Source organism: Malaya genurostris, chromosome 1 (assembly GCF_030247185.1).
Source record: "Malaya genurostris strain Urasoe2022 chromosome 1, Malgen_1.1, whole genome shotgun sequence".
Lineage (NCBI taxonomy): Eukaryota > Metazoa > Arthropoda > Insecta > Diptera > Culicidae > Malaya > Malaya genurostris.
In genome coordinates this window covers 2,001,358-2,023,527 of record NC_080570.1, presented here as the reverse complement: position 1 = coordinate 2,023,527, position 22,170 = coordinate 2,001,358, and the positions used below count along the sequence as shown (strand labels likewise).

Sequence of the window (22,170 nt, the reverse complement as noted above, 5' to 3'; positions counted from 1 at the left end):
GTCAAACTCACAAACACTGCAAATATTGATCGGTTCGAATTAAAACTGTCGGATTAAAAAAAATTCTGTCGCCGGTGCTCAAACATGGCCTGTTGTTCCGGCCCCGAACAACAACAGCCTGAGACACTTTCAAGTCAAATTAATTCGTTTGCCATCACATCCAATCAGTTCGCTTCGACCAGCCACCCCACGGTTTCGTTGCGTTGGTCCACCCACTCACAAAATAGCCATTGGCATAGCATTAAGAGCGTGTAACAAGCGGCCGGCAAGTATATCAATAACCGCAAACAGATGCAGTCCAGCCACAATCATTATCCCTTACCTAATTCATCAAGCGCGCGCGAAATGAAGCTGACATTCGGGTTGCCCACTGCGCTACGTTCCGCACTGCTGGCACAGCCTACTTCGTTCGACGCGGCGCTGCGGTTTTCGTAAAACAAAGGATTTATGTATTGTTTTTTTTTTGTTTGTCGTTTCGTTCTGTTGTTTCGTCGCAGCGATTCGTCGTCGTGTGTGCATTTTAATCCCCCTGATGACGGTGACAGGTGAGTTTGTTTTGCTGCATTTCTCGGCGTTGCCAGCTGCTGCTGCTGCTGTCATTATTTCCACCACCCTTGGGAGATTATTCCCGCAGCTCGACGCTGCTGTTGCTGATGCTGCGGTGGCGGGGGCTCTCGGGAAGGACCCCGGTGCGTCACCCGGTGCTGAATAAAAGGGCACAGGGTCGTCTGCCCTGTCGGGCGAACAGTAATAGTGCACTCATGGGAAAATATTGACATAAACGTTTCATACGCGGAAAATTCGTTCATTAATATTTAATGCACAGGCTAATTTGGAATTTTAATCACTGCGAATTAACATTGGATTAAAATAACTGTTGTTCGACCGTTATTTCGTTTCTGTTTCATTGTTTCTTCCCATTGTCAGCAAGGATTGTTTTCGTTCGTTATTTATTATTTATATGGAGAAGTGTGTTTTTTTTTATTTCAGGAAGAAAAATATACAATCCGGTCGGAATGGTGAAATGACCGAATAACTGGTGCCAATCGAACCGAGGACCATTTTTGATCAAACAATTCATATTTATAAGACTCGTGTGTCCTCTGAGTAGGTTTATTTTTGTTTCGGCAGTTGTCAATGAGGATTCTGAAAGTGGGAGGGAAAATCATGTACGAGGGTGTCGTTTGCCAAACGATATTCCACACAGGTGCAGGTAAATGTTTTCATTTTCTCGTGGTTTGGCTCAGTACTAAAATATTAAATTTAATTAATCCGATGAAACTCAAAATGGACAACACGAGTAATGCCGTTTACACACGGTTGGAACACGAGTGAGTGTTTTTTATTAATTGATGACCACCGACATTTGTGCGCTGATTGGTTGATGTGTTAGCGATGGCGGCAGCTGCAAGCCAAATCGAATCACTAGATCTTTCCCAATTTGACTGTTTGAATTGTCCAACGTCTGAGTAAATAAGAATCCTTCAAATGTTGACTTAAACATATCAATTAAATGCAAGTTAATTGCCCACCCAAAATAGTTTCAGCTCCAATGTCGAATGTCTCTAGATGGAAGGGTTGTTTGACAGTTGGGATGAGTCTTTTGATTTCGTTGGTACAACACTTTCATCCTTCTCGGAACGTCTGTGGTGTATCAGAGACGATCTAGAAATGAGAGGCTATTTCTGAACACTCGCTCAGTTTCTCACTAAAGTAGAAATCTTTTTTTCAGATCAGAATCAAAGAAACAAAGTAATCATTACACCGCAATGCAATCATTACAGCATATAGTGGACTTCGCAGCGCTCTGTAGAATTCATTGGAAACAATGGTGTTTTCCAGTTGCGTTATCTTCAGGAACACCATATTTGGCCAAATTGTCCGTTTTCTCTCGTGAAAGTGAAGTGAGGAGTCTATAGTTCTAAGTCAAGAGTCCAGAGTTCATAATTCAGAGTTCAGAGTCCAAAATCCAAAATCCAGAATCCAGATTTCTCAGTCAAGAATCCCGATTCCTGAGTTCAGAGTCCAAAGTTCGGAATTTAGAGTCCAGATTCCTGAGTTCAGAGTCCAAAGTTCAGAATTCAGAGTCCAGATTCCTGAGTTCAGAGTCCAAAGTTCAGAATTCAGAGACCAGATTCCTGAGTTCAGAGTCCAAAGTTCAGAATTCAGAGTCCAGAGTCCAGATTCCTGAGTTCAGAGTCCAAAGTTCAGAATTCAGAGTCCAGATTCCTGAGTTCACAGTCCAATATTCAGAATTCAGAGATCAGATTCCTGAGTTCAGAGTCCAAAGTTCAGAATTCAGAGTCCAGAGTTCAGATTCCTGAGTTCAGAATCCAAAGTTCAGAATTCAGAGTCCAGATTCCTGAGTTCAGAGTCCAAAGTTCAGAATTCAGAGTCCAGATTCCTGAGTTCAGAGTCCAAAGTTCAGAATTCAGAGTCCAGAGTTCAGATTCCTGAGTTCAGAGTCCAAAGTTCAGAATTCAGAGTCCAGAGTCTAGATTCCTGAGTTCAGAGTCCAAAGTTCAGAATTCAGAGTCCAGAGTCCAGATTCCTGAGTTCAGAATTCAGAGTCCAGAGTCCAGATTCCTGAGTTCAGAGTCCAAAGTTCAGAATTCAGAGTCCAGAATTCAGAGTCCAGATTCCTCAGTTCAGAGTCCAAAGTTCAGAATTCGGATCCAGAGTCCAGATTCCTGAGTTCAGAGTCCAAAGTTCAGAATTCAGAGTCCAGAGTCCAGATTTCTGAGTTCAGAGTCCAAAGTTCAGAATTCAGAGACCAGATTCCTGAGTTCAGAGTCCAAAGTTCAGAATTCAGAGTCCAGAGTCCAGATTCCTGAGTTCAGAGTCCAAAGTTCAGAATTCAGAGTCCAGAGTTCAGATTCCTGAGTTCAGAATCCAAAGTTCAGAATTCAGAGTCCAGATTCCTGAGTTCAGAGTCCAAAGTTCAGAATTCAGAGTCCAGATTCCTGAGTTCAGAGTCCAAAGTTCAGAATTCAGAGTCCAGAGTTCAGATTCCTGAGTTCAGAGTCCAAAGTTCAGAATTCAGAGTCCAGAGTCTAGATTCCTGAGTTCAGAGTCCAAAGTTCAGAATTCAGAGTCCAGAGTCCAGATTCCTGAGTTCAGAATTCAGAGTCCAGAGTCCAGATTCCTGAGTTCAGAGTCCAAAGTTCAGAATTCAGAGTTCAGAATTCAGAGTCCAGATTCCTCAGTTCAGAGTCCAAAGTTCAGAATTCGGATCCAGAGTCCAGATTCCTGAGTTCAGAGTCCAAAGTTCAGAATTCAGAGTCCAGAGTCCAGATTTCTGAGTTCAGAGTCCAAAGTTCAGAATTCAGAGACCAGATTCCTGAGTTCAGAGTCCAAAGTTCAGAATTCAGAGTCCAGAGTCCAGATTCCTGAGTTCAGAGTCCAAAGTTCAGAATTCAGAGTCCAGAGTTCAGATTCCTGAGTTCAGAATCCAAAGTTCAGAATTCAGAGTCCAGATTCCTGAGTTCAGAGTCCAAAGTTCAGAATTCAGAGTCCAGATTCCTGAGTTCAGAGTCCAAAGTTCAGAATTCAGAGTCCAGAGTTCAGATTCCTGAGTTCAGAGTCCAAAGTTCAGAATTCAGAGTCCAGAGTCTAGATTCCTGAGTTCAGAGTCCAAAGTTCAGAATTCAGAGTCCAGAGTCCAGATTCCTGAGTTCAGAATTCAGAGTCCAGAGTCCAGATTCCTGAGTTCAGAGTCCAAAGTTCAGAATTCAGAGTCCAGAGTCTAGATTCCTGAGTTCAGAGTCCAAAGTTCAGAATTCAGAGTTCAGAATTCAGAGTCCAGATTCCTCAGTTCAGAGTCCAAAGTTCAGAATTCGGATCCAGAGTCCAGATTCCTGAGTTCAGAGTCCAAAGTTCAGAATTCAGAGTCCAGAGTCCAGATTCCTGAGTTCAGAGTCCAAAGTTTAGAATTCAGAGTCCAGATTTCTGAGTTCATAGTCCAAAGTTCAGAATTTAGAGTCCAGATTCCGTAGTTCAAAGTCCAAAGTTCAGAATTCAGAGTGCAGAGTTCAGATTTCTGAGTTCAGAGTCCAAAGTTCAGAATTCAGAGTCCAGAGTTTTTCTTTTCTAATCGCGAAACACAACATGTTCGTGTTACAGAAATAATATTTTCTCTTGAAAAACTTTTTAATGGTTATCCACATAATGGAAATATGTACACTAAGGTTTTTTTATGGGGTCTTTTTTTATGCCGTTTTTTATGCGAATTTTCAGAGTTATGCGGTACGTAAACTGGTATAAAAAAGACTTCAGTGTACTTTCTTTGAAGGTGTCATCATATTTGTTCAAGCTTTGAGCTGTTTTTCACGGTTATTCTGAAACTTTTAGGACTGCCAAAAGCAAGACAAATGTACAAAACTTTTACAAAACATTCTTCGTGACAAACAATGCACTGAAAAGTTTGCTATCATTGAGGATAATGCTTCCATGATATAACACCGATGGCAGCACGTGTCATATAAAAGAAAAAGCAATGGCCCAACTCTGACAACCCTGGAATATTCCCCTATGGTAAAACATTAAAATTGTAAAACACAGTAGCAGTAAAAAAAGATGTTAGTGTGTGTTATTTGAACAGTGAAACAGTGGAATTTATAAACAGTTTACCAGTTATGCGATAAAATATGCTAACAACGAAACAGTGAACTTGTCAAACTGTAAAGCTGTAATACAGTCAAACAGCAAACTCGTCAAACTAGAACTAGAACAATAAAACAATAATATTGTAAGGCAATGAAACAGACAAACAACAAAGCAATTAAAAATTAAACTAGTAAAACAGTTAATGGATAAAATATTTGATCAGTAAATCAGTAAAAGTGGTATTTTTAAATAGTCAAACAGTTAATCAAGAAGAAAACAGTCAAGCAGTAAAATCTCTCGCTGATTCGCTCATGAAGCCTGACCTACTTAGTTTGTTACGAGCGTTGGACTGCATTCTAATCAAAGAGATGTGACAAGGCCGTACAACACATGAGCTTTCAGATTGCACATATGGAGCTCTGATTTTTTTTTTGATGCTCAAATAAGGCTATTTTACTGCCATTAATAGTGCTTACGCTCACGGGAAAGGCATGAGATACGAAATAGTGAGCATGTTCATTTCTCATCATCAAAACGTGAGCATTTAAACAACCGCGTAAAAATACCGAAGTGAAAAGCGGTTTCGATTTCATTTTAAACGGATTTATTCTTGCTACTTGAGATTATTCTAAACGTTTTCTATTTCTGAATACTAGAGAGAGAAAAAAAAGGTTTTTTTTTCCTATAACACAGACTACTACGATTCGGTTGAAGAAATCTGCTTCACTCTACTCAAGCATCGAACCCTGCAGTAGACTGTAGGGGAAATAATTCAAAACTCTGCTAGAGTAGGAGTTTTCAATTTCAAGTTGGAAAGTTGTACGGCACTGCCAAGCCTACGTGACATCGTTGAGGGAAAATTGCTGCTACTGCTTCTCTTGTTGTTAGTAGTGTTCGGTTAGTTTCGGCTCGACGAGGTCTCGACGCTTTTTCGGTGAACCAAAAACTGAAAAATAACAACACAAAAACATGGCTCATGGCGATTGTGGTTCCGAACACATATGCTGTCAATATTTTCCCCTCTCGTACCGCTCTTCTGCCTCGTCGGAGAGGCGAAACCAGAAGAAACAAAAACCCATAACTGCATCCGGGGTCGGTACGATTGTTTCCAGACCCAAAACTTTCGATGGAAATTATGCCTCCTGGAAACTGCTGCTGAATATAATCGTAATCATAATAATAATAATAACAATAATAATAAAACTCTTTCAACTAGTTTAAATATTTAATCAGACTATCTCTTGCCGAACTTTTTTTCCGTCCCGCCTTCCCCACGTCGTGTCCGGTTCCCGACCGGCCGGCCAGTGCGGCCGGTACCCATTTCCGAATAATAGATTAAATTGAGCGTTCTTTCGTTGCCGCATTTGGGATCCCCTTTGTGTTGTTTTATTGCTGCTGCAAGCCGCCAGACAAGCAAGCAAGCAAAAAAAAAAAGATGTCGCGATGGAATAACGATGACAGCTCAAACGGGAGTGTGGCATCAGCAGCAGCAGCAGTCGTCGTAGTAGGCTAGGCTGGCCGATGAAAACTGCGATGGCGACGGCGAGAAAGAAAGAGTCCAGAACGAAAAAAAATACCCGCCAACTGTGATCCGATGGCATAGCAAGCGAACGAGCGAACGATTGGCTCACGAAAGGAAGGGAAGTGGAAAGTCAAAAAGTCCTAATTAATTACAGTCGTGGGAAGCATTTAACTGAATAATTTAGATCAAATAGAGGCGCTTCGATGCAAGACTTTCGGCCTTTGCCACCCCGGACCCGCGCGTAGACATGGCGCGCTTTACTCATAAATTAAATTATATGGCAGAAGCAGCAGCAGCAGCAGTAGAAGTAGTGGTAGTCGCTGCTAGAGTGAAATTCGGGAAAGGAACCGGAAACCGGATGATCGAAAAGTTTTTTTTTTACATTCCGTTTGATGAAGGAGCCCGGTTCCCCGTAGTTAGATGGGCAGGTTAAGTAGATCGGCAGCGTGTAGCAGCGAATTATCTTATCAGCACGGTGTGTTTCGATGCTGTGCCCATCATGAATAATAAATTTTGATAAATTACGAAACAGGTAGTGCTTTCTTCCTGCATCCGACCTAAGATGAAGAAAAGAGCAATTTTGCACAATTCGTCGAAGGTTGGAGTTGAGAAGATGGTTGTGCCCTTTTTTGTTTTCCCAGTTTTTTTTTTGACGTTTAATCAGTGCAAAATATTGAAGGTTGTGATAAAAGTCTTCTAACTGCGATGACAATTCAGTCGAAACGATTTATTATGCACAGGCACCATTAGATAAATAAAATGAAACCAATACGAATAATTTACTATGTTTTTTTGTTTGTTGCTTCTCTTCCAAGGAATCCAAACCACTCAACTGGCAAAGTACGACGACAGCCGGGACGACGATGGCGATTACCCCGAACGGATACCCGATGGTCTCCAAGGTGGACACTAGCAGTAAGTAGCACCTTTCAATGGTATTTTTTTTTATGTGGGCGGTCTAACAATTTGCCATGCACTCTGCCCCGCCTCACTGGCGGTTTTTGGTGCTCTCTGACACTACTCTGACTCTACTACTCTGTCTCCGGTTTCTGTGTGTTACCTTGCCAGAGAGACTTGTTTAGTAGCATCGCATTTTGCTTTTATCTGTCCAGGTCAATTTGAAAACTGGTACTATTCTCCGGGCTCCATGGACTGGAATGCTTTTTAATATTCCCTTCCATCTTCTACTACTACTGCGCCACTACACACATGTGAGTGTGGAGCAATGTGGAGCAACGCCTCGTTGGCTGTGGGAGGTAGGTTGTCTAACAGAGAAGCAAAACAAGTTGTGACTTACCACCGACCCGAGTGTATTCCTCCTCCTGAGTGGGGCAAAACCAGGTGAGAAGAAAAAAGATGCAAAAATCGGCGAACCATATACTGTCTCGCTCTAATACACCCACAGCCAACGTGAAGAGCTCGGGCAGAAACAAGGCATCACATTAATTATTCTCTTTCTCAATAAACGTGTCAATTCCAGGAAGCACACAGAAAGAATTTCAAATTTCTAGCGCAATCAAATATTCAAGTTTAATCTGCCCCTCTACTACCTCCTTCAGGCAGTGGGAATCTTGCTGTTGTTGTTGTCGTGGTATGCTGTTCCAGTAGGCGACGACGGCAACGCACGTATCGCATTTCTTTAAATTTAAACTATACATGGAACACCCGGCCTTCTTCGATCTATGGATGGATGGATGGATGAAACTGTCACGTGGCTTAGGTTTGTTAGGCCTACTTCGGTTACAAGATTTTAAAATTAATTTTCGATTTTCAAAAGCTTGTGTTTTCAACGCTCGCTTTAAGAAACGTGTATCTTTTACGTAGGGCAACAGCTAGGCTATTGTGTTCATGATTGTGATTTACTCCGAAAGAAGAAGAAGAAGAAGAAGAAGAAGAACTGTACTTTGGCATGTTCTATATTAAATATTCATAAACGGCATTGTTGTACCGGGCGGGCTGCAGAAAGAGTGCTCTCGGGAACCTCACTGCCGCATCTGTATGCATACTAACAGGGGCCGGCCAGTCGTTTCACTTGATGTCTTTTTTCTTCTTTGTTATTTGATTTATGCATATTTAGGACAAGTCTCATGGAATATTGTATGAAACGAACGTTGAATTCAAAATCCTTTATTTATAACGAGCATAAGCATAAACGAGCGTGTCAGGATGCAGGCGGGTCGAAAGAGCCAAAAAACACTTTTCAATCTGACTTCATTTTCATGAAAATACAATCAATCTAATCTGATTATTTATAATTTTTCGATTTATTATTTATTAGTCCAGATTCATTGTCATTTTATGATAATTCTTTGTCGGACAGTCGGATCCAGTGGCAGAAAATTTAACTGAGAATATTTTTTCTACTTCCATATACTAGATTCTAGTATTCTGCTAAATATCTGTACCACGAAAGTGCCAAACAAATTGTTTCCACAAATTTCTGTTTCCTTAAATTTTATTTTATTTTTTTGGGAAATTTTTGTGTTATTCCTCTATTCCTAAACCAAATGATAAAAAGCAGATTTGACGAAAATCTGTTACTTTTGATGTTAATAATGTGAACGTTTCAAGATAAATACACTAAATATTCGTGGTAGCCAGCTACCCAGAGCCCAATTTTTTGAAATGCATGTGAAAATGGTACAATTCTGTGGCAGTTTTGTAGCAATTTTGGAACGAGTTTCAGGTTGTTTTAAGACAGTTCTGTGCATTTTGAGACCATTTATCCCCAATTTCCAGGTAATTTAAGAAAATTTAAATGAAGTTATTTTGAATTAACTCTGAAATAATTCTATAACAACTCAAACTAGTTCCGAAGCAATTCAAGGACTATCTGAACATTATCGAAAAGAATGTCGGAAAAAATTGAAAATAGTTTCAAAACATATTGGAACTGCTATTTCGAATCAATTAAACACTATTTTGAGCTTACTTTTAAACAGGTTTGCTGTTTGAATTATTTCAAAATAATTTCCAGATTTTGTAAGATAGTTGGGGGTTAATTTTGAAACCACAATCTCGAGGCAATTTTAAAAGAATTGCAGAAAGACAGTTTTGAAACAATGTTGCAACAATCTAAAAACAATTCAAAGCAATTAATGAATTATTCTGAAACAACACAAAAACATGTCAGAAACATGTTTGGGTTGGATGTTTTTTAGGTAATTTTAAAACTATTTATGAAAAAAACATTTAACAGCTTTGAAACAATTTCGAACCAATTTAAGACTATTTTTAACCTACTTTGAGACAGTTTTTGTGATAATTTTGTAACAACTTTGAGAGTTTTGAGTTAGTTCAAAAAATGCTGATACAATCTCGAGGTAATTTTAAGATCATTTAGGACAGATAGTATTGTAAAAGTTATGAAACAATACTGTAACAAATTTTAAACAATTTCGATTCAATTTAAGTCCGAAAGCTGTCACAAAAGCTTTAAAGCAGTCTCTAAATTGTCATAAAACTGTTCTAGAATCTGTTTCGAAACTTCCTCAAAGTTAGTTCAAAATAGACTAAAATAATTAAAAATAGTTTTGGAGCTGTCACAAATAATAATTTCAATCAGTTTAAAAATATTTGAAAGATGTTCCAAACTTGTTTCTGAAATGAAATTAAGCCAGTGTTCAGACAGGTTTGGAAACCATTTTGTGATAGTTTCGTGCCTATTTTGAAACAAGTCTGAAACAAATCTGAGACAGTTTAGAGACAGCTTAGAGACTACTTTGAGACAATTCTGAGACAACCAGCAGACAATATTTAAGCAATTCAAGGACCATTCTGAAACAATTCCACTACATTTTAGAAGGAGATTCAGACTAGTTTTTGGGAAAATTTTAAAATAATTTGTTTGAATTTGTTACAGTTTTGAAACAATTCCGAACCAGTTTATGAATATTTAAATTAACTATTTTTTGCTTTGAAAAAAAAATTAACAGTTTTTTGACATGTTGCAGACTACTTTAAAACCATTTATAGACATTCTGAGACAGTTTTCAGACAATTTTTAAACAGTTATTCAACTTTTGTAAAAAAGGAGGAACTTTGTAACAGTTTTGAAATTATTTTTAACCAACTTTGAGTCAGCTTTTAGATAGATTTGAAAACCATTTTTTAATAGTTTAGAGAAAAATTTTGAAACAATTCTCAGACAGTTTGGAGACAATTTTAAAACAGTTCTGAGACAGTTAGGCGACAATTTTGAAGTCATCAATGCTTAGAGAATTTTAAATAATTAGTTTTGAAACAATTCTGTAACAATTTCGAAACAATTTTAGAATTTTTCCGAAACAATTTAATTTCATTTCAGAAACAAGTTTGGAAAATCTTTCAAATATTTTTAAACTGGTTGAAATTATTGGCTGTGACAGCTCCAAAACTATTTTTAATTAATTTTAGTCTATTTTGAACTAACTTTGAGGAAGTGTCGAAACAGATTCTATAACATTTTTATGACAATTTAGAGACTGCTTTGAAGCTTTTGTGACAGCTTTCAGACAATTTTTAGATAACTTTGAGACAGTTATTTAAATTTTTGTAAAACAATTTTGAGGCAATTTTGTGACAGTTTTGAAACTATTTCGAACTAAATTTGAGCCAGTTTTCAGACAGACTTGTAAACCATTTCGTGATAGTTTTGAGACTATTTTGTAACAACTATGTGACAGTTTGGAGACAATTTTGAAGTCACCGTCTCGAAACAATGTTTAGAGAATTTTAAAGAATCAGTTTTGAAGCAATTTTGAAACAATTCTGCAACAATTTCAGGACGATTTCAAAAAGATTTTAGAACTATTCTGAAACATTTTCTAGACAATTCTGAGACACTTTAGATACAATTTAGAAGTGACAGTTAGGAGACAATTTTGAAGTCACCATCGCGAAACAATTTTTTGAGAATTTTAAGCAATCAGTTCTGAAGTAATTTTGAAACAATTCTGTTACTATTTTAGGACGATTTTTAAACAATTCAATGACCATTCTGAAACAATTTCGCTACATTTTAGAAAAAAGATTCAGACTAATTTTTGAGAAATTTTCAAAGTAATTTTTTTGAGTTTGTTACAGTTTTTAAACAATTCCGAACCAGTTTATGAATGTTTAAAATCAACTTTTTTTTTTGAAAGAAAAAAACTAAAACAGTTTTGTGACAGTTTGCAGATATTTTCGAGACATTTTTTTTTAACTTTTGTAAACAAATCTGTGCAACTTTGTGACAGTTTTGAAACTATTTTGAACCAGTTTTTAAACAGATTTGGAAACATTTTTGTGATAGTTTTGAGACTATTTTGAAACAATTTTGAGACAATTTGGTGACAGTTTTAAGATCGACTAGAAACGATTTTGAAGATATTTTGAGATAATTCTTTAAATTTTGAGTGAATTCAAATGAGACAGTTTTGGCACAATTTTGAAGCTTAAGTGAGTGCTTGTAATTTGGACAGAATTAAGTCATAATCTCGAGACAATTTGAGGCGAATTTAGAAGAGAAAATTTTGAAACCAGTTTGAAATAATGCTGAAAATAATTCCGAATTCTGACTCAGGATTCTGGACCTGAATTTTAAATCGGTACTTGGACATTGAATTCAAGAATTGAACCGGAATTCAAATCCTGGATTGCAATTCTGGATCTGGATTCTGGACTGGACTTTTGACCTTGAGTTCTGGGCCTGAATTCCAGGTCGGGAGCTACTTTCTAAATTCTGAAACTGGACAAGAATTCTGGTCCAGAACCGGACATCACGACCAGACCTGGATGCGCTGGACCTGCAACTAAATTCTGGATCGTTATTATGAATCACTTTTCTAGACTTACTTCAGACCCTGGATGTGGATCAGGGTTTCGGACCGGGATTCTATACTTTAATTCTCGGACCGACCGTAATAACGTGCCTTTGTTGAATTATTAAAACATTCTTACTAGAATAAATGTAATCACGAGTCATGAGTTTTTCACTCTTCTCATGCTCATTGATTTTAAATCGGGTCATTGTACCAACAGTTAGTAGATTCACTGGATTTGGGATCTTGTCATCAAGCCCGACATCAGTCCGGGGTATAAAATCACCCAAAAAATTAACAATGAAATTAATTTTTTCAAAGAGTGGTAAACGCTATTCAAAATTGTAATTTATAGTTTGAAAGTTTGAATATAATCGGGGCTGAAAAAAATTGTACTAAAGTTCGATTCATCGATGTGAAATTGAAAAATTATCAAATTCAATGTAAGAAAGAATCGTAAGCCGTTTCAAAATCAGAAAATCTTTTACACTACCGAGAAACAAGTAGGCCAGTTTTTTTTTTGCTGCCTGTATTTCAACACGCTCCCGTAGCAAAACCCGTTGCCAAGTTATTTATTAGACTAAGTAGCCTACTTCGATAAACACCCAAAAAAAAGAACATATTTTAGAAACAATTTACAAACTATCATGAAAGTATCAAAACTAACGGCGATCGACTTTCTCTGATTGCAGTTTTACCGTCTTACATCATCAATTATCACTCGTAAAACAAAGACATAAACTGGAAACGAATATTCGTCGTCGTCGTCGTGGTCGTAAAACACTCTCGCCGGGTTCACCGGAAATTAATTCATAGAGCATAACACACAACTTTTCGTTTATTTTCCGCTTCCCGGTACTGTACTACTGACCATCAAAGCGCAATGAAACGCATCGCTGGTTCGTTTGAGGCTCTGCTCTGGTTCCGATTCCGCACTGTCACCGGAGTCAAACAGGACGGGGAAGTCGGGAAAACAGGGAAGGAGGGTCAAACATATAACAATAACTAAGAAATGTTTTACGACCCAAAGTGCCAGTCATTAATTAGTATTAGCCGGGAGTGTACAAGAACGAATCCGGTCCGGAGTGACCGGTCCTGATTTCGACCATAGGAAGGATACCCCTAAGCTAACGGAGGGAAAAAGGCATGTGAATTATGACAAGCATAACAATTTGTCGGCGGTGTAATTTGATGCTTGATTTGGTGATAAATTAAATTTTTACTACCCAAATTGCCCTCCTTGGACGGACATCATCCTAGAAGAGCTAAACCGGTAAGGCCTACTGTGATTACTGTGAATAGACACCCGTAGAAGATGAAAATGTCCTGCATGACCTGCTCGGATTTCAGTCGTCCGGTCCAGTCCAGTGTGGATGACCGACCTGTGTGACGCATGGGGTTTATCCGAGTGCGCCTCGTTAGCCTAGTCGGAAATGTGACGCCATAATCACTTAATATTCCCTCTTGTCTTTATAAAAGCAGTCGCCTTGCTCCTCCTTTCATCCGCCGACATTGATCTCCGAACCGTAGTCTGAGGCAGAAGGAGTTTGCACTCATCGCACGAAAGGGATTACTTTGCACCGGGATGGGAATCTATTCATCCGTGCCCAGATTGAGAGCGACGACCATCAACATCAGGTTCGAGACTTGTGCTGAAAAGTTATTGAGGTTAAATTGAACCATTTTAATATTCATACACGCAGCAAAAGGTAGCAACTTTCCAGTCCAGCAGTGCGCCGGCAGCCGGCAGAATCTCTTTCGAGTGAGAAAAGCGATTTATCTGGTGAAACATATGCAAATTATGGTCTCTCTCCACCGTCTGTCTCACCAAACCCGGTCGCTTCACGTCAACAACTGCGTACACATAAAACGCACCATTGCTGCCTGGTCGGAAGTTGGCTTCCGACGCTATCCAGCTTCTTTGATATTTGATTTCGAGAGTTTGATAAAGTATCACATTCTGCCCTTTGGATACTGATCCAAATCCTGACACACCGGAAGGGGTTTGTCGCCGTTGGCTCTGACGGACTGGCAGGCAGGCAAGCAGGCAGCCCATGGTCACCATTTGCACTGGAGATGCCGCCAACCCGGCGTACGGAGAAAAGGAGACACAGACCGCATGGGCCCTGCCCAAACCGCAGGCAACATTTGGCACACTGAATCCAAGTTGGCCATGGAAAGTTTTCGGCCTCGTCGTCGACGTCTTGTGAATGAGAACACTTTCGGAAGTTACTGAAGGAAAAGCGGCTGCTCGGTTTTGTGAAAAGGTTGAAAGTGAAGATCCCGGAAAATTGGTTGGTCAGCTGTGAAGGATAAGTCGATTATTGAATTAGTGTTTGAAACGGTGCTTGTTGGGCAAAGTTTTGATGAGGTGTATCGTATGCTAGTCCCCCAGTCGGTTGAGTCGGCGATCTTTCGAGGAGTTGGATAATGGCTGATAAATGGTTGAAGGTAGCCTGAAGTTCATCGATTTCGTCCGATAACGAAAAACTTTATTGTTGGCTTTTATACAAGAGTCGAACGGAAATTCCTAGAAGAATGTGATACGTGCGTTCAGAAGAAAACCAGTAAATTCTCCAGTACTGTGGATGAGAACTGCGTATGTGCTTTGTCATGTCCATTCCTTCATATGTTAGGTGGGTTCAACCTTCTGAGGACCTTTGGTAACATACAAAAATCAAATAAGTACTTCACATGGTTCTAATATAGTAAAGACGAAAAAATTTGTCCGCTTCACGCATAAACTCATTCTAGCCAGTTATTTCGGTCGATCAAGGTCTGCAATCCATCCCAAATCCCGGCCCAAAATATAATTCCAAAAGTCAGATCCATTATCTGAGATCAGAATCATGGAGCCGGATTCATTTGAAGAATTCGGTCTCAGAATTAAATTCCAGAATTTAATTTCAGTTCCAGACACTAGGCAAAGAATTCAGTTCCAGCTTTTGAATTTAGCCCCAGTATTCTCGGTCTAGAGTTTAGGCTCTGAAAAATATTCAAGAATTCAGTTCCAGTTCTCCAACATCAGGTCTGTAATTTAGTTATGAAATTTAGTTCCAAGTTCAGAATAAAGTTCCACTTCCAAAATTTAGCCCCAGAATTAAGGATTCAGAATTCAGTTCAAGAATTCACCTCCAGATTAGTTCTTGGAAGTAAGCCTAGGTCCAGCATCCAAGGTTAGTAGCCCTGATGTGCGGTTTAGGACCAGAATTCTTGTCCTGGCTCAGAATTTTTATCCGCAATGCTGCTCCCGGCACAGAATCAGAATTCAGATCAGGAATCTATCTGCGGAATCCCAGTTTTGGATTTAGATCTAGAATCCCGATCCAGAATTCCGATTCCCGAATTCTGTGTCCGGGATTCAGATCAAGAATTTGAATCCTGATTCAGAATTCAGACCCATGATCAGAATTAAAGCCCAGAATCATAGTCTAGGTTTAGAATTCTGGTCTTGATGCAATATCCAGGTTCAGATTTAGGTTCCCGGTTTAGAATACAGATCCCAAACTTAAGTCTAAAATTCTAGTCCAGGTTTCTTAAATTCATGTTCAGAATTCAGCTTCAGGTTCAGAAATTAGGCTCGAAATTCTGATCTAGGTTCGGAATTCAGGTCCAGAATTCCGGTCCAATTTTAGAAATGCGGTCCAGGTTCTGGAATCCAGATCTACAATCCCAGATCAGATTTAGGAACCAGATCCTGGATTGAGCCTCAAGTTAAGAATTCAGATTTAGTTTAGTAGTATGGTTCAGGTTCAGAATCCAGGTCTATAATTCTGACCCAGAGTTCAGATTTTAAATTCGGATCCTGGATGTAAAAGTTCAGAATTTAAATCCTGAATCTAGGTTCAGGTTCTGATTCCCGGTTTAGAATTCAGGATATAGGTCCTGAAACTAAGACCAGAATTCAACCCCAGGTTGAGAACTCCAGTTCAAAATTCAGATTTGGGCTCGAATACCCGGTCCAGAATCTTAGGCCAGAATCCCTCTTCAGAAACCAGGTTCCGAATTCATGTCAGAAATCCTGGTTTAAGTTCAGAGTTCAGACTCAGAATCCAGGTCCAAAATTTTTGGTCAGAACCCTGATCCAAATCTGTAATTCCGGTCTAAGTTCAGAATTCAGATGCAAAATATTCATGTCCATTTTTCATATTCAGGATTTATTTCAAGAATCTCGACTCAGAATCCTGGGCTAGGTTCTGAATTTTGGTACAGAATACCGATTTAGAATTCAAAGTTTAGATTTCCGGATTTAAAATCCATGTCCAGAATCCAGAATTCTGGTCCCGGAAAGAGTTCAAAATTCAGGTCCAGAACCTTGGAGCCTAAATAGAGTCCATGTCCAAATTCAAGATTTAGTTCCTAAAATCAAGACCAGAATTCAAGCCCAGGTTGAAAATTCAGACTCAGGCTCAAATTGGACCAAAATCCCGCTCCAAAAATTCAGATTCAGAATTTAATTTCCGGTATAGAATCTTGGAACACAATCCGCTTCATAAACCTGGCATAGAATCCTGGCATTTGGAATCCCGCTCCAAGTTTAAGGCTGAGATTCAAAACCCATGTCCAAATCTATAGTTCTGTTCCAGGTGTAGGCCTCAAGTTCCGATTTTAGGTTTGGAGATTTAGAACTCCCGGTTCTAGAATTCTGGTCTAGAATCACATTTCAGAATTTATACCCACTTTTCAAGTGCAGAATTTAGTTCAAGAATCCTAACCCGGAATTTACTTTCAGGTTCGGAATTATGGTCCAGAATGCCATTTAAAAACTCAGGTTCAAAATTCCGATCCTAAATATAGGTCCAGATATCGAATCCAATGTCCAAATTCCGAATTCAGCTCCTGAAACCAAGACCAGAGTTCAACCCCCAGATTGAGAAGTAGTGTTAAAAATTCAGATTTAGGCTCAAATTTCCGGTTCAGAATCTTGGGCCAAAATCCCGCTCCAGAAATTCAGATTCAAGATCAAATTCCCGGAATCTTGGGAAAAAATCCCACTTCATATTCCTGCCCCGGAATTCAGGTCTGGAATCCCACTCCAAGCTCAGTTTCAGAACCTATGCTCAAATCTATCATTCTGTTCCAGGTGCAGACCTCTGGTCCCGAATTTAGGTTTAGAAGATCTAGAATTCCGGTCTGGATTCAAAATTCTGGTCATGAATCACATTCCAGAATTCATGTCAACTTTTCAAAATTTAGTTCAAGAATCCCAGTCCAGAATTTATTTCCAGGTCCTAATTATGGTCCAGAATTCCACTTAAAAATTCAGGATCAGAATTCCAATTCTAATTTCAGATATCGAATCCAGATCATGAATTTTGATCGAAATTTAAAATTTATGTCCAGAATTCAGATCCCTAATTCAGCACCGAAATTCTTTTGCAGAATTCAGTTTCAAAATTCCGATCCAATTTTGAAATCTATGCCCAGAATTCTGATTTCAGGTCTGGAACCTTGGTTCATAATGCTGATAAAGAACTCAGATCCAGAATCCTGGTTCTGGTCTGGAATTCAGGTCAGTCGCAGTCTTTAATTTACTAATTTATTCATGAACACTAAGGTCTTTTTTCGCGGTTTTTCTCTATGCGGCTCGTGGATTTTCAAAGTTACGCGGTTTTCTTGTTTTGTATCTGAAATATATGAAACGTCGAGATCTGATGTTATCCCGAAATTTGTTTCAAGTCAATTTTTAGACACTTTCAAAAAAAAATTGTTTTAGATTACACCAAACATCCAGCGTTTTATGTATTTCTAAGATATTTGGCAAAAAAAAATTTCTTTAGTTCTGCGATTTTTTCACGTGGATTTCCGAAGTTACGTGTTTTTTTGCGCAAAGAGTGTACTGCTTTAGTTTATTTTAAATTTATCAAGTTTTTTTATGTTTTTATGGCAGCATTTGGAGTTTGTACTTTTGGTTTATGTTTTTTTAGTTCTCGTTTATTTCATTGTTCTTCTGATTCATTTAGTTTGCTGGGATGTTTTATTCTTTAAGTTATTTTGGTCCATGGTTATCGAGGTTCAATTGATTGTTCACGTCCTTCTGTTTCTCTGGTTCTCCTCGTTATATTAATTCCTTGGTTTTAAACGCTATTTTTGGTTCTTTGTTTTTGTTATTTCGATTTTTTTAGTTTATCATTTTTTTAGATTTATTGTTCAATTTTTCATTTAGTTTTTGTTTTGTTTTCTAATTCTTTCGGTTGTTTTGATTCTTGTAACTGTTTTGATTTTGTTTTCTATGATGCTTGTATTTCTTTAAATTGTTTAGTTTTTAAGGTTTCCTCGTATTTCTGTTTCTTTCATAGTTTTCTTTTTTTTTATCATAGTTTTCAGAATCTTTTTTTTTTAATAATTTGTTGTTCTGATTTACGCATTATTTTGAGGTTTGGTTAAAAGCCCTTTTTGTGCTATGGCCACATAACCTTTCTAATTATTCTTTACGTTTCGTCTTCGACTCGTCAGGGCAGAGCAGTTAAAATTGAATGTAAGTGTTTCGCAAACAGCGTTAAGTTTACGTCTGCTTAGCGTTTTCCAATGGAACTGTTTGAGTTCAATTTGAACTGGTCGAAGACGAATCGTAAAAAAATAGTTGATTTATTCGTTATTTTGTTAATTTAATTCATTTGATTTCACTTTCTCTTCCGTTTGTGTTGATTGATCTAGCTCTTTCAATTCTTCAGAAGCTTAAGCATTTTTCGCTATTCCGATTGTATGGTTTTTTAGTTAGTTTTTTTCTGTGTTCCATAATTCAGTTTTTTTTTACAATTTGCTAATTTAATCATTAGGTGCTTTGGTTACATTGGGTTTCTTTTGATTATATTCATTCATGTTTTATTTTTTGGTTTTATGGTTTTATATAATATATTTCTGTTTTTTTTTTTGCTCTTCTGGTTCATGTAGTTCTCTTGGTTCGTTTTATTGTTTTAGTTCTTTTGTTTCTTGATTATTACAGTTCAACTGATTTTTCTTTTCCCTTTGTTCTTCCGGTTCTACTTGTTTTTTGAAGCTTTTTGGGTCCTTTGTTTATTTTTTTTAATTTTCAATCTTTTAGTAATTTATTGAATTGTTTCGATTCATTTTTTTGTTTTCTAGTTCAATCAGTTGTTTTGAATATTTTGGTTGTTCTAGCTATTCTGTTTTCTCTTATTCTTCTAGTTCTTTTGGTTCTTCTAGTTGTTTTATAATTTCTGTTTTTTTCGTATTGTTGTTTTTTTTCTTTAAACGCTTTTGTTTAATTTTTGGTGCACTTGGATTTTAGATGGTTTTTCTTGTTCCTCCGATTTTTCAAAATTATTCTTCCTTGTTTTGATTCAGCTGATATTTATATCCGTTTGTTTTGGTTAATCTGGTTGGTGAACATGTTTTTGTTGTTCTTTGGTTCTTCGAGTTGTTTTGTTATTTCTATGTTTTCTCGTGTCGCTGTTTTGTTTTCTTTAAACGCTTTTGTCTAATTTTTGGTGCATTTGAATTTCAGATGGTTTTTCTTGTTCCTCCGATTTTGTAAATCTATTCGTTTTTGTTTTGATTCATTTGATGTTTGTTTTGTTTCCGTTTGTTTTGATTAATCTGGTTGGTGATTTTGGCTCTTCTGATTGTTTTGGTTCGTACGGTTCTATTTATTCATGTTTTATATTTTGATTTTATATCTTGTATATTTCTGTTGTTTTTTTTTTTGCTCTTTTGGTTCGTTTTATTCTATTAGTTCTTTTCTTTCTTGATTATTACAGTTCAACTGATTTTTCTCACACCCATGTTCTTCCGGATGTTTTCGTTCTATTGATTCCTTTGTTTTTGGAAGCTATTTTGTTAATTTGAATTAATTAGTTTTTCACTTGATTCGATTTATTATTTCAATTTTTCATAACTTCTTTGGTTCTTTTGCATCATCCGGTTCTACTGGTTCTATTCATGTTTGTTTTTTGGTGTTATGGTTTTATATCTTATATGTATTTATTGTTTTTTTTTTTTTGCTCTTCTGATTTATTGAGTTCTTTTAGTTCGTTTTATTATGCAAGTTTTTTTGTGTTGTTTTGTTTTTTTCGCCCCTCTGTTCTTTCGGTTTTACTCGTTGTATTCTATGTTACAAAAGAAGCAAAGAATTTAAAAAAATAAATCGAAACAATTGAATAAATGACTAAAAGATCCAAATTAAGAAAAATAATGAAAATAATAATAATAATGCTTAAAAAAAATAAGTAGAACGAAGAGAAACGGAAGAACAGAGGGACGAGAAAAATCAGTTGAACAGTAATAACGAAGAAACAAAAGACTCTTCTAGTTCTTCTCTTTTCTCTTATTGTTCTAGTTCTTTTGGTTCTTCAAGTTGTTTCATTACTTCTGTTTTTTTCGTGTTGCTGTTTTTTTTCTTTAAATGCTTTTGTTTATTTTTTATGCATTTGGATTTTAGACGGTTTTTTCTTGTTCCTTCAATTTTTTTAGTTTATTCGTTGTTTTTTTCTTTGCTTCATTTGATATTTATTTCTGTTTAGTTTAGGTAATCTGGTTGGTGATTTTGACACTTCTGGTTGTTTTGGTTCTTTTAGTTCTTGATCTTTTGATTGACCTGGATCTTTTTGGTTATGATTTTATTCATAATTGTGGTTCTATGCTTACTCTTGGGTTTTATTGTTTGATTTTGTTTTTTTTATTCGATATTTAATTTTTTTGTATCTTTCGGCTGGTTTGGTTCTTTTTATGTTGCTATCTTTTTTAGTTTTCTCACCTTTTTATTCTCGTTTATTTTTTATGTTCTGCTTCTATTGTTTCATGTTCTTTTCACATTATTTAACAGCTCTTGCTTTTTCAATTCTGCTCCTGGTTTTCAAATTCATTTTGTTATTATTTTTTTTTGGTTCTTCTGAAAGAATTACTTTTTTGTTCTCCTTACTCTTAGACTCTTCTTGTTCTTTCGGATTTTCTGATTCGTATGTTTCTTTGTGATTGATTTGGATCTTCTGATTTTTGGTTCTTCGGTAGCTTATATTCGATACGTTACATTGATAATTTACTACAATTAGTTAAAGAATTGCATAATTTTTTATTGAATTTCCGTAGTCTTGGTATCCATCTGATTATGACGTGAACAAATTCGTATCAGTTTGCATTCTGAAAATCAGCTAGCTTGGGAAAAATAATAATACTATGACGGTAATAAATGAAATGTTTTTCTACTTTTCTTCACTACTAACGAGAAACTTACCAAAAGGAAAAGATGAAATAGCGAAAAAATGAAAATTTTTAAAGGAATGTAACGTATAGAAGAAAAATTCGAATCTAAAACCTTTTCTAAAGCATTGATTGATTTTCACTGTATATTATTTGAAACATCAATTTGGTCAAAAATCTGTAAAATTGGCTGAGTGTTTCTGAAGGTATGAATTTATGATGTAGCTCGTCTTTTGATAATCAAAAATGTAAATTTCATTGATTTCAAAGAAACGTCAAATTTACGGAGACATTCACCGACATTCCCGGCTCATTACAACTTACTGTCCAGGGCCACATCCTTTAAACGTTTCCGTTTTCCATCCATCCGTTCTTGATTCTACCCGGACGCACTTGAATTGTCACGCACTCATCCACACTACGAAAGCCTCGTAGTAGAAACATGCAGATCCCGAATTTGGGGGCTGGTGCCAGCAGTCGGTCGGTCGGTCGGTCGGTCGAGCACAAAATCCAAACTTATTGACATAATGGAGGTGTTAGTTTCGGCTTTCAATCTCATAGTGCTTTCTGGCAGCCTGCCTGCCTGTCCTTTCGTGCTCTGCCCTGCCTGTCATGTAATGCGACATTTGCATGCCCGTCATAAAATTCTGATGGGAAAATCCTTTTAACGTCCCCGAGTCAACCCCATCCCAACATGCCTCCCCCCACAAATTCGGTTCCAACTGACTGTGTGGCATAGCGCTACCGAATGCCCGAACCTCCAGCGAAGGCCATTCCGTTCCATTCCTGGTAGGGTCGAGGATGTACGTGCACCTTTTGACCCCTCGGTGGAAGTTTCGAAAAGTGTCGTAAGAGAACCCAATCTTAGTAGTCTTTGTGACACTTGTCTCGTTATCAACCATCACCATTTGGCGCGGGTTGCTGAGGTAACTACGTTTTGTTATTTGTTATTCGTTGTTGTTGTTGTTGTTGTTGTTGGTGGTGGTGGTGGATCACTTTTCGTTTTCAATTGAATTTGCATACGGAAAAAGGGGTTTTCAGTTCATTTCAACCGGCGAAAGGGGGACGACACTGGAAACTTTGTGGACGTTGGTTGGATTAGCA

At 37.5% G+C, this 22,170-nt stretch overlaps 1 protein-coding gene across 6 annotated transcripts in view; it reads left to right on the top strand.

Moving 5' to 3' along the window:
* LOC131429407 (nucleolysin TIAR) overlaps positions 1–22,170 on the top strand; it is a 717,709-nt gene that overhangs the window by 270,276 nt on the left and 425,263 nt on the right. For all 6 annotated transcript variants that reach the window (XM_058593501.1, XM_058593550.1, XM_058593534.1 and 3 more), the window contains one exon: positions 6,943–7,042. In XM_058593501.1, coding sequence (XP_058449484.1) covers positions 6,943–7,042 — 100 coding nt within the window. The remainder of the gene's footprint in view (positions 1–6,942; positions 7,043–22,170) is intronic.